The sequence below is a fragment of the Maniola hyperantus genome, chromosome 9, assembly GCF_902806685.2.
Source record: "Maniola hyperantus chromosome 9, iAphHyp1.2, whole genome shotgun sequence".
Classification (NCBI taxonomy): Eukaryota; Metazoa; Arthropoda; class Insecta; order Lepidoptera; family Nymphalidae; genus Maniola; species Maniola hyperantus.
The window spans coordinates 692,323-711,897 of record NC_048544.1 but is presented as its reverse complement, the minus strand read 5'-3'; the positions used below and the strand labels follow the sequence as shown (position 1 = coordinate 711,897).

The 19,575-nt window shown below is 36.5% G+C and overlaps 1 protein-coding gene across 3 annotated transcripts in view; it reads left to right on the top strand.

Moving 5' to 3' along the window:
• Positions 1-19,262, top strand: part of LOC117985484 (fibroin heavy chain-like) — an 80,026-nt gene extending 60,764 nt beyond the window's left edge. For all 3 annotated transcript variants that reach the window (XM_069500821.1, XM_069500819.1, XM_069500820.1), the window contains 3 exons: positions 15,590-15,753; positions 16,846-16,924; positions 17,362-19,262. In XM_069500821.1, coding sequence (XP_069356922.1) covers positions 15,590-15,753; positions 16,846-16,924; positions 17,362-18,230 — 1,112 coding nt within the window. In that variant the 3' untranslated portion in view covers positions 18,231-19,262. The remainder of the gene's footprint in view (positions 1-15,589; positions 15,754-16,845; positions 16,925-17,361) is intronic.
• The last annotated feature ends 313 nt before the right edge of the window (positions 19,263-19,575 follow it).

The window sequence follows — 19,575 nt, the reverse complement described above, 5'->3', positions numbered from 1 at the left end:
TCACGGCTCTCCATTGAGTCCATTTCGACTGAAATCCGTCACAGAAACGAATGTTGGCTAATCTTTATCCCGAAAAAATATACCCACGCCAAATTGAATCCAAAAAATTAAGAAGTCCTACGCTGTCGAAGTCACAGCCGATCCTTTGCAAATATAATCTGCTAAAGCTGTTTTCCCGCGACTTCATCCGCGTAGATTTAGGTTTTTAAAAATACCGTAGGAACTCTTTGTTTTTCCGGGATAAAAAGTAACTTATGTCACTCTCCAGGTCTTTAACTAAACCTATGCAAAAAAATCACGTCACTCCGTTGCTCCGTTGAGACGTGAATGAAGGACAAACCAACAAACAAACACACTTTCGCATTTATAATATGGGTAGTGATTTAAAACGAAAGTTAAAAATTCATGCAAAGTGTTGCTGTTTTCTGAAACATTTCAAAAATCTCTAAATACTTTATCGAAACAAATTTGGTATTTATTAATAACCGATTTATAAAAAGTTCAATTACATAGTGATTCTTCCATTACAGTTTATACCAATACTTTTTCAAATAAATGTGCCGGAACATAATATACCGACTACAGACGAGAATAGATCTTCAAGACTTATTCAAAGATATTTTTTTTAATAACGAGCAAACGAGCAGGTGGGTCGTGTCTGATGTTAAGTGATTAGTAAATTGATAAAATGTCTGTATATTTTACTAAATATTAAAAATGTTGTGTAACTAAGTAAAATATTTACTAATACTTACCTGTTGTTGTACAAAATAATAAATAATTTATATTAAAAATGAAAAACATACAGGAAGACGGAAGAAAGAGACAAATCTTTCAATGCCAAAACAACAATGCAATCAAGCATAATTTAATATTCGGTATATTATTTTAATATAATAAACGAATAAATAATCGAAAATTTGTAAATTTATTCAATAAATAAACATTAAATATTTTATTACATAATGAAGGCATATTTAGAACTACGGTTCGCGGAATGGAGTAGTAGGTATACATAATCTATATACGTATGTGAATATGTTAAACCAATACTACGTAATTTTAGCACGCTCGTCCTAAATTAATATTTGTAATTGAATATTAAAAATGTTTAAGCACATAACTCGGTGGTGGTCTGTATAGTTGAAAGCATTCAAAATAATTTAATTCCATAGTAACTCAAAATTAAATATTTTAATGAGTATGCATCATGTTTGTGATATAATATCGGTAAATAGAAACCTTCTACGAGCAAAAATCTAGTCTACCAATTGTTAGCATAATAAGAATAAAATAAAAAATAAGAAAATTTAAAAATTCATATAGATAATTTAAATAAGCACAGTGTTTGGTGGCGTTCTCTTGAAAAGGTCTAAATTCAAATTATATTTAAAAATAGACCGAGTTATGGACCATAATAACGATTGACACCTCATGCATCAAAATCTACGACTCTTAATCACTACGGTGGAACACACATTGATATAAAGATACATACATAGACTGCTAAAATCATAAGCCTTCCTTTTGGCTTTGTTGTAATCGGGTAAAAACTTAACCATATTGCAATAGCGTCAATTAAGTTAATTCGAGTGGAGGGTTCATCACCCTTTATAATAGAAGATACCTAAATCATCGGACCAAAAAGTTTAAAAAAACTTACGCGTCAATTAGTAAACATCTTTTTGGGTTCCGTACCTCAAAAGGAAAAATGGAACCCTTATAGCATCACTTTGTCGTCTGTCTGTCTGTTTGTCTGTCGGTCTGTCAAGAAACCTACTTCGTTGACTTAGAATCATGAAATTTGGCAGGTAGGTAGGTCTTATAGCAGACAAGGGGAAAAATCTGAAAACCGTGAGTTTGTGGTTACAGCACACAAAACAATTTTTGGTCATGAACTAAAAATTAGTATTTTTAATTTTCGAAGTAAGATAACTATATCAAGTGGGGTATCATATGAAAGGGCTTTACTTGTGCATTCTAAAAGAGATTTTTATGCATCATAGTTTTTGAATTATTGTGCAAAATGTCGAAAAAATACGACTGTAGTAGGAAACTCTTGCTGCGCGAGCCTGGCTCGCACTTGGCCGGTTTTTTTTTGGTAGGCAGTTAGTAAGACTAGAAAATTGTCTTAGCAACAGCTAAAACTTCCCTAACTATGAAAAAAAACAAATGACATGATCATTCGGAGATCCCAAGGCCAGGCGATAGGTTATTCCATAAAACATCAATTTGCATAGAAACGGTCACCAATCGGAATAAATTTAGTTTAAATTCTATCGATGTCTTTTAGAACTTTTCTTGATTTTAGATTAGAAAATAAGTAATCACTAGTTTTATTAACATAATTCCAATATTATAATGATTTAAAAGGCTTCATAAGTTATGTTATTGGCATACGAATGAGATGTTATTAAAAGGATAAAGTCGGTGTTTATTAATTATTAAAAATATATTTATTACTTTTCTTGCGCAATAAATAAAAATCATGATTTTTAAAATCATATGCATTCCAGCCCCATAAACTACGGCTATACAAAAAATCACTATTACTACAATCCAAGACCCTATTAAAACGCTCTAGGATATTTAGAATTTTTAATTATGCTTAGAATTTCAAGCGACTCAGAGAGTTGGAAAGACTAGAGTCGTAAGAATATTACGAAAATCATTAAAAAACAAGCTTCCACTTGAAGGGATATGTAAGAAGTTTGTTTCTCCTCTCAGTTTACATGTTCAAGCCGAACCTAGACAGATATACACTAAGATAAGCGTAGCGTTGTTTGGGATTCGTACCCAAAGGCACCCTAAGCCTTCGCTGTTCGTCCGTCTGTCTGTTTATCAGCGAGCTGTATATCATGAACGGTAATAGGTAGCGAGTTGAAATTTTTACAAAGTATATATTTCTTTTGCCGCTGTAACAACAAATAATAAAAAATTCAAAATGGCCACCAGGTAAGTTAAAAAAATTCAAAAAGTACACAATCTTTAAAGATGGTACGTACGGAACCCTTCGTGTGCGATTCCGCCTCTCACTTGACCCGTTTTTTTTAATTGAAGCTGTTAACACTAAAAATGAAATAAAAAAAATTAGATAAATTCCAAACGAGTTATTTGCTGTTTCTGCTGACGCTACAACAACCGGTTTGTCATCGGTGACGGACACCGGCGTCGTCAGTTGCGCAATACTACCAGTTTGAAATTTTTGTACACAACCGGCTATCACATAAGTTCATAAGATAATGATAATAATATTATTGTTTTTTTTTATTAATTTTTTTAATCTCACTAATAATATAAATTAATGTGAAAGTGTGGATGTTTGGATGTTTGTTACTCAATCACGCAAAAACGGCTGAACGGATTTAAATGAAATTTGGAATGGAGATAGATAATACCCTGGAGAGTGACATAGGCTACTTTTTGTCCCGGAAAATCAAAGAGTTCCCACGGGATTTTTAAAAACCTAATTCCACCGGACGAAGTCGCGGGCATCAGCTAGTAATACAATAAAACTTAAAGCTAGCCTTATCTAATTACTACACAAATCATGCCCGCGTGGAATACTGCTAAGAATACTGGCTGCATTTCCGCGCTGGACAGCCAGGCTGGTCCGTTGCGCAAAAAATGAGCCAGCCCTATTATTGTTTGTCCTACGATTTTTGCAAATGCCGCTATGATTTGGAACACCCTTCCAGCATCAGTTTTCCCCACTGACTGATTATAATACGGTATTTGACAACTAGTCAAATCAGTACCTTTAATATCAAACGCCAAAACGCGCACTTAGTTTGCGATATTCTATAAAATACTGAAATGTGACGTCACATCATGATGACGTACTTTTTTAGTTTAATCGATAATTTAAAATGGTTATTTACACTTAAAACTAACAAAGGACGTGGATTTTACGTATTTTGGAAAACCCTCTATTTAATAATCACTGAGAAATAATTTATTTTTGATGTAGTCAAATACCTAATTATAATGTACCTTCAAGTTAAGAGTGAATAGGCATCTTCTAGGCAAGCGCGCTCCATCTTAAGCTGCATCATCACTTGCCATCAGGTTTGATTGCAGCCAAGCGCTAGTCTATAAATAAAATAAAAATGGTCTTTAGGCACTTGAGGGATTTTGGACCACCCTGATTCACATCTATCGAATTAGGCAGACTAAACTGTGTACAGCACGCGGCAGAAAGTAATGTACATCGGCCTTAAGAATGACATTTCGGCTTTGTAGAGCGTTGTCTCTGTCACTCGTACCTATATGACGTTTTGTCGGTCTCAACGATAGAGACAGTGCTCCACAAATCTGCTATCTCCTTCCAAAAGTCGATGTACATTACTTTCTGATGCGTACTGTCGGTACCTTACGAAGTAGGTATGTCGACTAGCATTCTCATTAACAAATACATATATTTCATAGCTGATTAAATAAAGATGTATTCCATATTAATGGATTACACCATATTGCGTTTATTAGGCTGGTACACATTATTACGAAATTTATCAAAAGTTAAGTAATGTTTGACGTTTAGTCTTGGGAGATGGGTGACCGTGAACTCTGAATTTGTTTTGAACCGATTTTAAATGGAATGCAAAGAATCTCTTTAAAATATGTAGGTAAATGGAATGTACCTAACCTGAACAAGATACGTATTTTATAAAAATCTTGTCTTTCTAATTTTCTTCAACTAAAAAGAAATATTAGAACCTACATAAGTAATATTTTAATATTATCTAATTTTAAATTTTCTTCACATTGTTTGGCTGACTTGAAAATAATTTATAATCAATTAGGTACCTACTTACGTGTTATTCTATAATTATATTTATATAATCTTAATTATTGCTAATGCTTATAATAATAATATTAGTTCTTTTTATTTGACAAGATAATTTGCAAATGTTGGGTACACATATTATTATTGATACATTTATCAGCCTGTGTGTACTGTACTGTGTGAAAGTGACTGTATTGGTATGAGTTCCAAAAAAAATTTTTTTTTGACTCGTAGGTACGTAACGTAGGTAGATACTTTTTCAACATTTTTACAAGAAATTTTCCTGATAAGCTAAACTTTAATTTTCTCATAATGGTTATAGTCATAAAAATTTGAAAATCTTTTTTTATGTTGACTCTATCTAGATTTTCGCGTACAAACCACGTTATTATTTATTTAATACTAATAACCAGACATTAAAATCTGAATGTATTTAGTGCCCAGGTATTTAAATTCTAAACAGGTTGAAACGGCTAGATAATCGTCTATTTATACTTACATAATAAGTTTTAATAGCTATCTACAAATTTATTATTACTTCTGAATGCACATAACTAAGTAATCTGTATATATTAAATTGAAAGTCCTCACTGACTGACTGACTGACTGACTGACTGACTGACATATATATCAACGCACAGCCCAAACCGCTGGTCCTAAAGACATGAAATTTGGAGGGCATGTTCTTTGTAAAAAGTAGGTATCCATTAAGAAAGGATTTTTCGAAATTCTACCCTTAAGTGGGTTAAATGGTGGTTTGAAATTTATGTAATCCACGCGGACGAAATCGCGAGCGTAAACTAGTAATATTATCTTGTAGAGATGATGGTATAAGCTAAAACTGCAAAGGTAAGTTTCTCATCACCACCACACCACACCACTCATATTTTACACTGATTTCGAATAGGTAGGTATCTCTACTAAAGAATCCATATTAATCTAAATACCTATATAAAATGAAAAGGTGACTGACTGACTGTTTCACTGACTGACTGACTGACTGGCTGGGTGATCTATCAACGCACAGCTCAAACTACAGGACGGATCGGACTGAAATTTGGCATGCAGATATCTATTATGACGTAGGCGTCCGCTTAGAAAGGATTTTTGAAAATTCGATCCCTAAGTGGGTGCAATAGGGATTTAAAATTGTGTAGTCCACGCCGACGAAGTCGCGAGCATAAGCTAGTATTATTATAAATGCGCAGGCATGTCTGTCTATCTATATGTATATTACTTTTTCACGGCTCAACCACTGAAAATCAAAGTATTCCCACGGTAATATTTAAAAAAAACTTTAACCTACGTGGACAAAGTCGCGTTCCGAGCGACGCTATTCATTGGGTTCATCTAATCAGCAAAATAAGTGCTGAATCCCTTAACAAATTTAAAATTGACGTCAAAGATCATTACCTATCTCTTTGCTATCATCAGTAACGGCATAGTTTATTATTTAAATCTATATGTGTATATATATCTATGTAGTCTTATGTACGTCTATTATATTTTATTTGTATGTATTAGTGTATTAATAATATGTATTTTATATTCTTATTATATGGTTTAGTTTATTTAGCTATTGGTATTTAGGTTTATTTTACACCACCTCCCATTGTCCATTTGTTCGTGTTTTCCCTAGCGTGAAGGTTGTCTGGAAGAGATCGCTATTTAGTGATAAGACCAGACCGCCTTTTTGTATCTACTTATTGATGTGCCTCCGGTAAAACATACAGCATTTATGTATGAAGAAGCAATTATGTACTCACCGCATATATGCGCGCTTCATCCATAAACATGTATATTCCTATGCAATAATGTAGTTTACCTTACCGGATATAGGGGCGCTAGTGTCTCACCCAGCAAGGCAGTGAGCCGCTGCCATCTTGGATGTCATAGCGTTGTGTACTTTCGCCGCGTGCGCGTCGAATCTAAAATAATATCGTTAATCCGTCTTCCTTTGCAAAAAAATTATTTTCAATAAGTGCAATAAATGTGATAATACGGTGATCATGATATATATTTTCTTATTATTTCGTAATATTACCGTGGGGACATTTTGGTTGGACCCCACGTGCGCGAACAATGTCGATAGGCTACGTAAGCTAATCGATCTGGTGTTTCGCGCTTATTGGTGCCTGAGAGGGCTCTTGAAAAAGGGGATACCTCGACATCCAGCAGCGATTCAAGCAACGAGCAGGATTGAGAGTGACTCCCGAGAGAAACGGCGAGAAATTACCAGGTAACGATCGATCCTCGGATCGATGCGTTATACAACCAGGTGAGTTTTCTTACATATCTTATAATGCATTTACCATATTGTGTATCTAATGCAAATGAGATGCTAATTGAGAAACCAAATTAAACAAATGGCGATTTGGTTGACGAACGTGTCGACACCGACACCGAAATCTAAATCTGGATCTAGGTTTCTTTAATACAAATTTTGGCGAGGAAAAGTCCCAATGGTTACCTATAATCGGTTATTGAATCTATTTATTTTATGTACAAAGTTAATTGAGTGCAATTTAAATTTTACGCCAGTGAATCGAATGATAACATTTTATCTCGCCCACGTGGCGAGATGTTGGTTATAACAAGACATTGGTTAAATTGCTCATTTAGAGGGGTTTCGTAAACTGAAAATAACGGAGAACGGTACTCACTAAACAATAGCTAACACTTATTTGGCCCCACTGAGGACATCATGGCCGTTACCACCAATGCTTTATTATACCAAACAGAACTCAGTTAAGAATCCAGATACCCCCTTTAATAAATGACTGAAACATTCAGATGATAAAGTCGCCCTTTGGTCTAAGTATCTCCTGCATTTTTATTCTTTTGAATATAATGATTAGCAATAAAGATGGTTAAATAAATAAATAACATTCAGCAAATCATCTTTGTCTTAAAAATTATCAGAACAAACTTTACAAATTGTTTGGGTAACAGGCGAATGTATAGCATAATATAATATGTAGGGCGCAGGAGATGAATATCAGACAGAATTTTCATGGAGATGTTTATTTTAAATACTCTAAGGAAATTTTGGATACGGTATTTGCATATGTCAAAAGTGAATGGTTTCTCAGTGATGGCTGAATGGAGGGTCTTCCACTGGAAGCCTCTCGGACCTCACATATCTGATATGTGAGGTCCGCACCCTTTGTTAGTTTTGGGTGTGATAACCATTTTAAATTATTGATTAAGCTGGAAAAGTACGTCAAATCATTGTGACGTCACATGCCAGTGTTTCATGGGGCCTCGCGTGCTGAGCGTGTGTTTTAACGCTTTATAGGATACTGATTTGACTAGTGGTCAAATACCGGATTGGCTTTTAACAATAGTGACGAGGTTCTTTTTGGATAAAGCAACACTCACTGCGTTTATGCAATCCCCTGGTGGCCCATATTTATAAATATTACAGCTATAAATGCCTACAATCGAAAAACCTATCCAACACAATATGTTACAGGTTATGTAATGACATTCTAATATCGTTGACAAGCTTTTGGTGCAAACAGTTTTTGTAAATGTCAATTACGGTATTTCGAATACCCTAATACAAGAAACTACCCCCGGTAATGCCCACAAAACAAATAATGCAACATGCAACCTGGTCACCTGTCACGACTTAAATGACACAAGAATTACTGGACCAAAACTAGTAGAAGTGGTTCACAAGGAAATGCCCAGTTTTATCTCCGAGCTTTTTCTGCGGAAGGAAAACGTCGGATCGATGCGTCTGATTTTCGACCCTCGAGAACGAAACAAATTTGTGAAACAAAACTATCCCGTCTGATTTGTCATACCGGTTCGTAGCTTTCTACAACAAAAGTTGGACAACCTGTCTAATTTTTGGGTCTGGCGGCAGCGCCCCACCTGTAACATGCTCGGTTGCGGAAACCTTGCATGCGAAGGAATGTCGAGTGCTAGTCTACCTAGACGACTTCCTTCTGGTCAATCAAGACCAATCCAAGTTATGTCTTCAGGCTGCGGAAGCCGTGAGGCACTTGGAACTTCTGGGCTGGCAATTCTGGTCAACTAAGACCAATCCAGGTTATGCCTTCACGCTGCGGAAGCGTGAGGTCCTTGGAACTTCGGGGCAGGGGGATCAATTACCAAAAGCCAACGTCCATACCATGTTGAAGACACCGGTTCTCGTCCGATCACCGAAGTTAAGCAACATCGGGATCAATTACTAAAAGTCAATTCTAACACTCGCACAAGACCTACAATACCTGGGTATTCGTTGGCAGACTATAAGAAAATTCAATGTTCTTGCCCATAATAAAGAGTAAAAAACTATCAACGAGACCTTTGAGAGAATTATTACTGAAAATATCTGAAATCACTCTTCACGAAATGCAACGGTTGCTAGGACAGTCAGACTTCGCCAGTTTAGTAACTCCCAGAAGCAGACTACATTCTGATCAGATCCAAATACGCCTCAAACGTTTCGATAATATGTTTTAGACTGCTGAATCCACAATCGTGGAACAGGGAATGACATGGCGGCGCGGAACCACATGTCTCAGGCTGCCAATATGTACACCTAAAACCTGCCATCCACTGCTTGGCGAATAATGCCTCTGATTGGCTTTTAGTGCCCAATTAAACGGGAAATTAATGCCAGAAACTTGGTGAGTGCATCAAAAATGATAGCACAGCAATAGAAGGAACTTTATGCAGTTATAGTGGCAATTGAAGACAGCACAAGAACTCTGTAAAAATCGCAAGTCTTAGTTCAATCGAACACTCATTCGTTCACTCACTCGTTCGTTCTAACGTTCATTTTAATGAACAAAGTCGTGGGTTTTACTGATTCTAACAATCGAACTCCCGCACATAACAGATTACATTATTGGCTCAAGGCTGTCACGAGGAAAACCTCCCACAGAGTGTCATCTTTTCCCTCAAGCGCCGTCCGAAATCGATTTGGTTGCAGCACAACTGATTACTGTAGTAGGGAATAAAGATGGTGTGATGTCTTTATCGACTGCAAAGATTGATCAGCAAGTTATAGATGCTTTCAACAGGTCATTGAGACATCAATTTAGCATGGGTGTTTTCTTCTCCAAACTAATTGGCAAAAGTACTGACTTACTTGAACCAGTGCAGCTGGGGTGTACTTAAATGTGGCACGTGAAAGACCTTTGGGCTTCAAGATTTGAAAGCAGAGCTCAAATGAACTATAGAACCTATCAGGGACTCTGATAGATGTCACGACATTACAGTGTCCACCAGACATTTACACGGAAGCTGAAAAAATTGAGGATGGGTGCCCAAATAAAGGAGTAGTCTATACGAGAAGTAAAGAACAGGTGCTTGTTGGAAGCAATTTTTGTCCTACCTACCTACCAGACATCAAAAATGGTTAAACTGGTGCGAAACCTGGTGGCGGTTAACTTTCTATGATCCACATGTGGACACTAGGCAATTATTGACGTGGCTAAACTCAAAATTACTAAACCATTTATCATACAGGACCTTAAGGTAGAGCTCAAGCACTAACTACAGAAGCTCTCATTTAAGCACACACTTCCCGAGATATCTAGACGAACCTATATGGACAATTGTTGCCCTGGAACGAAGGGTTGACAACTGAAAGTCTGTGTCACCGGGAAAAATATATTATATACTTTATTTGGCCCAAAGACTGACACTCACTCTTAACATAAATACGGATGGACACTTTCAAAACATAATAGTATAACAGAAAACATAATTCTCTATTAATGTACTAGTATACTACAGTAGTACTACATGTATGTCTTTGACACAGGAAAATAGGTCAAGCAGAATGAAGTTAAGAATTTAAATATATTGTAATCTTTTTATCACCAACTGTAATGAAACTGAAGCCGCATCACGTACTGTAATAGATCACTGGAACAGTTCAGTTCTTAAGCAATGTGGCAGCATTCCTGTATCCCCAGGGATTCATCAGTGGATCAACAGTAGTTTCTTTGGGGACAGATAACCAATCAATGGACGATATACTAGTATCTCGTGGTAACTGGAGATTACCAGACACTCTTGTTGAAATCATTATTGCCCGGAGGAGATCTCAAAGTAACTGAAGCTTATTTTTCAATATAATCATTATATGGTCCGGTTTGAGTTTTAGTAATCCTTATCAAAATTACAGACATAAATCATTTAAATTGGTTGTCTTTTAGACATTATATTTTAACTTATTAACCCTGGTTAGAAATAACAATAACTTTAATAGGTGACAATGAAGGGGACGTGGTTATTTGATCTAACTTAACGATTAATATTTTTGTTATTCAATTGACAGATTAACTCCCTTTGATTCATCATAGCGTTGTGGGTAATACATTTCACCAGCAGATAACAAACACGTCTTCATACATAAATGCTGTATGTTTTACCGGAGGCACATCAATATGACGGTTTTACATTACAATAAAACCGATATTATGTGCCGAGAGGGAAAACATACAGCATTGCAGGAACTTCTTCCTGGTGAAGACTATGACATCCAAGATGGCAGCGGCTCACTGCCTTGCTGGGTGAGACACTAGCGCCCCTATATCCGGTAAGGTAAACTACATTATTGCATAGGAATATACATGTTTATGGATGAAGCGCGCATATATGCGGTGAGTACATAATTGCTTCTTCATACATAAATGCTGTATGTTTTCCCTCTCGGCACATAATATCGGTTTTATTGTAATGTAAAACCGTCATATTAAGATTTCTTTTTGTAACCTGTCATTTGTGTTTCTGTGGTGCAATAAAGTATATACTTATACATACATACATAAGTAATGTTTTATCGTCTGTCAAATTTTTATTGTATTGAAATCAAAACTCTATCAATAATTTTATTATATATGTTTTTATAGCTTCGTTAATTTGTATAGCTTTCCATCGAGTCTCAATGGCACGAGTTATGTTTGTGTTGTTCGTATCATAGTTTATTATTATTGGATGCTAAGGGCATCCAATAACGCATGTTTCATGGCCTTCGACCGCATATCACACCGAAATGTAACGTTTGGTTAGTTGATTAACAACAAAAATTAAAATATAATCCATACAAAACTTGTATCTGAATAAATATAAAAAGAACTGTACTCAGTAGTGAGCCGGCGATGGGCTGATCGTGGCGCACTTTTGAACTGTCGAATATCCAAACTAGAAATGCGCAATGCGAGAAGAATAAGCAAAAAGCTCGGTGTTTCAAAATTACCACTTCGTAAAATTACCTCCATTAGCTTTTCCGTAGGTAATCAAGTAATAAAAGCTATGTGCATTGCGAATGCATATATTCTGAGTACCTACGCAATTTCCCCAAGTGTATCCTATTTGAATCGCAATGCTGCCGGACCGGCTAGCGATTGTCATCTGACATTTGACCCAGTGTGAAACCAGTAGCACACTTAGCAGTCTTATAAAAAACCCTCACAAAAACCGGCCCAGTGCGAGTCGAACTCACACACCAAGGGTTCCGTATCATCGTACAAGATTTAACACTGCGTTCTTTTAAAAAAAATTGTATTGGGGCCATTTTACCCGTTGAGCCTTAATAGCTCAACGGGTAAAGGAGTGGACTGAAAACCGAAAGGTCGACGGTTCAAACCCCGCCCGTTGCACTATGGTTGTACCTACTCCTAGCACAAGCCTGACGCGTAATTGGAGAGGAAAGGGGAATATTATTCATTTATTATTTTTAAATAAATAGAATCAAAATGAAATTTTATTGTTTGTTGGTATAGCGACAATAGAAATACACACTGTAAAAAATTCAACTCTCTACTTATTACGATACTCTAGTTCATGAGATACAACCAGCTAACAGACAGGTATACAGCCGGATGGACAGACGGACGGACAGTGATGGCTTCCTTCTTCCCTTCGTGTACAGAACCCTAAAATATTATTCATGTTTCTAGAACTAAGTCGCTGAATTGTTCAAGATTTGGATCTAGATGTTTGATAAGCTCTACTTGCCAAATTGGGCTGACTAAATAACTCTAAACTCGAATAAAATGTACCTGCTTACATGGTCTTTAGGTAGGTACCTACTTGCATTAACAATTAGATACCATATATATATGTAACGGCGAGGAAACCTGAATACCTGAGAGTTCTCCATAATGTTCTCAAAGGTGTGTGAAGTCGCCAATCCGCACTTGGCCAGCGTGGTGGACTATGATCAAACCCTTCTCATAATGAGAGGAAACCTTAACAGCACCTCAGAAACAGAGGTAGATTTTAAAGAATTCAATTCCATTTTAAATCTGTGGTAGATTTTTTCCTGAGGGATTTAATAATTTGAAACAATCGAGGCCTTTTTGAATAAACTATATCACATCCATATTGCTACAAATGAGAAAGTGAGGCTGTTTGTTGGTTTGTCCTTCAATCACGTCGCAACGAACCAACACGAACCACCAACGATTTTTGCACGGGTATAGTTAAAGAACTCGAAAGTGACATAGACTACTTTTATCCCTGAAAATCAATGAGTTCCCGGGATTAAAGTACAGGATTTTTAAAAACCTAAATCCGCCTAAAACCTAATACCAACAAACCAATAAACCAACAAATAAACACACTTTCGCATTTATAAGATGATTATAATATGGGCACTGATTAGTAGTAGGTAGGTATTAAGGTTAGTAGGATAGGATTAGGATTAGGTACGCATCCTTGTTAGAACACACGAAAGCATTACGCTGAATGATGTTGTAACGTTAACTAGGCAATTTTACCAATTAGCTATGACAAGCAAATAGTTGTGCATGAGCAATTAATAAAATTAATAAATTTAGTTGCGTAACGGTGCAATTAGCGGCCATCGCAGGCCTTGTCGAATATTAGCAAGCGATTGTGAAGCCACCACCACCACCACCACCACCACCACCGTAGTGAAAATGTCAGCTCTCTACAAAAGATTTTTTTTAAATTCCTATACAAGGTCCTTGACTGCGATCAGCCCCCCGATTGTGTAAGAAAAACGTACCTATTCATCGTTATCGTAATCGTCAACAAATTCTGCCCTTTGGTTGGTTGATTCGCTGTTTACATTTTTTCACGGCCAATCTAAGGACAGAATTTGTTGACGATTACGATAACGATGAATAAGTTTTTCTTACACAATACGGTATTTGACAACAAGTCAAATCAGTAACTTTTTATCAATCGTCACGCTGTATTCGAGATTCTATGAAATACCGGTGTGTGACGTCACAATCATTTGACGTGTTTTTTTTTAGTTTAATCGATAATTTAAAATGGTTATTACACTTAAAACCAACAAAGGACGTGGATTTTACGTATTTTGGAAGTCCCTCTATTTAATAATCACTAAGAAATAATTTATTGATGATGTAGTCAAATACCCAATTGGGGCTGACCTGCAGGGTGATTCGCTAATTTAGTTAGTCGATAACGACCTCCATGGCGCAGTGGTAAGCACTGTGGTCTTTGGAAGGGGGGTTTGGAATTTTATAATATCTAAATTTCTGGTCTGGTCTGGTGGGAGGTTTTGGCCGTGGCTAGTTATTACCCTAACGGCCGCCGCGCCGTGCCGCCAAGCGATTTACCGTTCCGGCAAGATGCCGTGTAGAAACCAAAGGGGCATGGGTTTAATAAAAACTGCCATACCCCTTTCAGGTTAGCCCGCTTTCATTTTAGACTGCATCATCACTTACCACGGTGAGATTGCAGTCAAGGGCTAACTTGTATTTGAATAAAAAAATAAAACAAACTTAGTATTCAACATTGAATTATATCCACAAATCGTACCTAAGATTACCGTGTGGATATTCAATCAAAAACTTGTTAGTTACCTAAGTATAATTAAAATCAATTTACTTAATCTTCGTGTACATAAATATTGAACTATCATTAATTCATTAACCTTTAAGCAAAAGAAAGATGGCCGTCCAACATGGCGAAACATTGACAGATAACATTGAATTGAATTAACGGCTGAATTAATGGATTTAATGGTTAATACTACTTTACACGCTATTAAAATATGTTTGCGAGTACTTTGATCAGTAATTTTCCTAAACTTTATCTATGCGATAAGCCATAATATAGTTAGGTACTTCTACCTAATAAAGATATACATAAGTAGGTATATAACGCGTAAAATTTAACTCCTCACGCGCCATTTTAACTTTATGTGTCAAACTTTATGTCAAAAGTACGATTTTAGTCCTTATTATAAAGGTGAACCGTACTTTTGACATGACAGTTGACACATAGAATTAAAATAGCGCGTGAGGAGTCATTTTTTACGGACTATCTACCTATCTAAATAATATGTATGTGGGTATGTAATTATTTTTAGGGTTCCGTACATCAAAAGGAAAAACGGAACCCTTATAGGATCACTTTGTCGTCTGTCTGTCTGTCTGTCGGTCTGTCAAGAAACCTACAGGGTACTTCCCGTTGACCTAGAATCATGAAATTTGGCAGGTAGGTAGGTCTCATAACAGACTTTCGGGGAAAAATCTGAAAACCGTGAATTTGTGGTAACATCACACAAAAACTAAAAAATGAAATTGTGGCCATGAACAAATATTGCTATTTTCAACTTTCGAAGTAAGATAACTATATCAAGTGGGGTAACATATGAAAGGTCTTCTCCTGTGCATTCTAAAACAGATTTTCATTTATTTTTATGCATCATAATTTTTGAAATATTATCGTGCAAAATGTCGAATAAATACGACTGTAGTATGGAACCCTCGTTGCGCGAGCATGACTCGCTCTTGGCAGGTTTTTCATATTGCGCATTATTTTTGGTTCCAGCCCATCTCCAAGGCAGCATCATGCATGGCCTGAACGTGTCGCTCATCAGGCCTGACGACTGCCAAGCCAAGCTATCATCCGACTACCCTCACCTGCTGGAGCAGTACGACCAGGACAGCTGCGTGTGCGGAGAGCCTAGCAACCCGCAGGACAACATCTGCAGGGTAAGTGACGTCACAGCAATATTCACTCGCAAGCGCCTAAGGTGTAGGATATAGTGATGTAACGAATATTCGCATTCGCATGCGCGAAACTACTGCGAATGTTTTGCGAATATAAAAGATTTTTTTTGGTGTAATAATCTAAATATATAAAAGGAAAAGGTGACTGACTGACTGACTGACTGATCTATCAACGCACAGCTCAAACAACTGGACGGATCGGGCTGAAATTTGGCATGCAGATAGCTATTATGACGTAGGCATCCGCTAAGAAAGGATTATTGAAAATTCAACCCCAGGGGGTGAAATAGGGGTTGAAATTTGTGTAGTCCACGTGGACGATGTTGCAAGCATAAGCTAGTTGGTTAATAAAACAAAATCCATTAATTTCTTATGTTTGTGATAAAAAGTAACTTAACCTCGTAATCACATTATCAGTCTCACAGTATCATAAAACAGATTTCTATTTATTTTTATGAATCATAGTTTTTGAACTATCGAGCAAAATGTCGAAAAATATGACTGCTGTACGGAACCCTCGTTGCGCGAGCCTAACTCGCACTTGGCCGGTTTATTTTATTTTATATTTAAAGACTAGCGTTTGGCTGCAATCAGACCTGGTGGCAAGTGATGATGCAGCCTAAGATGGAGCGCGCTTGCCTAGAAGATGTCTATTCACTTTTATCTTGAAGGTACCCATATTAAAATGGGCAAAGAAAACGTCTTGAAAATCGGAGATACCGGAAGGGCGTTCCATATCCTTACGGTTCGAATTAGAAACGAGGAGGCAAGTCGCTTCGTATGTGTCCGTGAAACTAATGTGATGACTGTCCCGTGACTTCCCCCAAAGTGGATGTTCAGCTCGAGCTCAGCTTAACCCCGTATCATAGTATGGGCAAAGACTGCACGGGCGCTGAATATACGATGTGGATGTGTGGGATGACGTGAAGATATAAATTTGTTGTTTGAAAAAATTCCCGCTCGCTCTCTCTTATGTGTTATCAATAGGGCTTACTCTTCAATACCACTAATGTCTACCACCAAGTGTAAAAAATTTAATCACGTTCAAAAATAATTATGTCGTGTTCTTTACAGGTGGACATCGGCAGTGCTCTCGCCTGCAGCACTGGAAACGGACAATACGTACTCAGAGGAGTTTACTCTTGGGACTCAGGTATGGTCCTTTCAATCAAAACAGTTACAACCATAAGTATACAACTAAATTATTTGAACTTTGCAGAATATTGAAACATTATGCTAACTAGAACTTTTTAGAGAGGCTATAAAATTCCCCTAAAAGTGGGTTTGAAGAGCTATTCCCCCTAGAGAAGCTGCAAAATTAGTCTTTAAACGTTTGTGCTAAGATAAGACTAAGTAATTACCATAAGCCATACCAAAACAAACAAAGTCATACCAATAGCTGTGTGATTTTGACCCTAAGATAATAATTGAATTGAACCTATAACTTTTTAGTCAACAGGACCACGAACTCTGGTAAAATCGGATTTTTTCAAGCTTTTAGGCATAGGATACGAGATTCCACGTAGAATTTTATTCAGAAGATTTTAATTGTTACAAAAAGACAGACCTAACTTTTGTTTTGATTTCCAGGCTGTGCTGTCGGCAACCAGATCGGCGCGTTCTACAAATTCGACATTGAATGGTACCGGTGGGCCATCGGACTCATCGAGAGCGTACGATTCGCTAAATACAGTACCATTACCAAAATCACTACTACCAAAGTCACTGGTATCAAGGGAGGAGGTCCAGGAATCGGTTTCAACAACCAGCTAGGTGCAGGGTCTACTTCAGTAAAGGGTAGAGTCACATCTGGCTCACTTGGCGGTGCTATTAAAGGTTTCCAAACGGGAAAGAACCAATTTGGTTTCGGCAATCAGGGATCTCAGGGATCTCAAGCGTTCTCAAGCGTTAAAGGCTTCGGGAAGGTCTCATCTTCTAGCAGTGCCCAAAGCGGTAGCGGTACCTTCAACTTTGGAGACCTCAAGCCTATTACAAACGGTTTCAGTGCAACTTACTCAGAGAAGAAATTGTTCCAAACTGAACCGAAATACGAATACTTCACGACGAAACCCGAAATAGTAACATTCACGACCAAACCCGAGATTGTCACCTTTACGACTAAACCAGAATACTTTACCTACACGACGAAACCAAAAATTGTAACATACACGACGAAGCCAGAAATCGTAACTTACACGACAAAACCAAAGTATGTCACTTATACGACGAAGCCAGAAGTATATAGCTACACGACGAAACCAAAAATCATATCTTACACGACGAAACCAGAATACTATAGCTACACGACTAAGCCACAGATTATTAGGTACGAAACCTCTGGCAGTGGTACCAACCCACAGTACGTACCACCCGGCACGTCCTTGAACGAATCGTTTGCAGAAATTGTTGGTAAACACACACACAACGCGAATTGTAAGTGCATCGAAGGTAAAAAGTAACTTGTTAACAGAATTGGTCATTAAGTTTTAGTGCCATAACACAGAATAAAAGAAAACGAATAGAAACGAACCAATAAAAAATTGAAACTCTTGCACCAAATCCAATCCCAACGATTCGCCAATCCCAACGATTGCGATCAGCACTATTAATTTACTTATTAGTATTTCTTGTGCTATTTTTATAACTGTGTCCTGCACAAATATTTTAGCGAATAGTGGTAGTGTTAACTATTCAAAATGATTGCGATTATTACCATGAATGCTATCAGAGTTTGGTGCTGAAAGGTAATCCAGAGAAGACTAAAAACTTTACTTCTACTACATAGACTTATTATACTAGGGTTCTACGTTAAAACTTGCGCTATGCAACAGAATTACAGAACAGCTGAAGTGCGTGAAACTGTTTTTCTACTTTCTTTCGTTTTCTTTTAGCCTTTGTATACCGTAATTAATATCTGTAAAAAAATATTTCAAAAAATATTCGAATGACAGTACAAAAATTTTTATACCAGCTCCTAAAGAGTTACCAGGTTATTTTTACTGTTTTTTAACACTTGTAAAACTTTTAATCACATTATTTTTTGCGAATGGCGAATGACACTTTTTTATTTATATAAATTGTACATAGGTAGGATATAATATACTGTGTCATACAAAGTTGTTTTTATATATAAAAAGAATTTTATTGTATGTATGTTTTATGGAATAACTCGTCCGATGTTTTCGAACTGCCATTCTTAAGAAAAATTCTACCTATATGTACTGAATACTGATAATAATATTATGTTATTGATATTTATAATTGTATTTTTAAATCGTTATAAATAAACAATTAGATTTTTGACCATATTGGTTGTAGAAATGTACCGAATTGGTCGACTATCTAATGAAAATTGGTCTTAGTTTTAAAAAGTAAGTTTATTTTTATATAAAAAACTGAAATACATAATTATGTAAGTATTTAGTCAATATTTTATATATTGATATATTATAATTGTAAAATTAGGATTAAATAAAAGTACTTTACATATATTTGATAGTTTTATTTCCTTTTCCTACTAATATTATAAATGCGAAAGTGTGGTGGTTTTTCGAACGACGTGATTTTTTGCACGAATATTATTAGAGAGGGGCTACAATAATATAAGCGTTTTTGTATCCCGGATAATAAGAGATCCAACGACCTATTTAAAAATCCAGTCATATTCAGAAGTTGCGAAGATCTAAGTAGTTACCTACTTAAATGATTTTTCTTAAATAAAAAAAACTGGCCAAGTGTGAGTCAGGCTCGCGCAATTCCGTACTACAGTCGTATTTTTTCGACATTTTGCACGATAATTCAAAA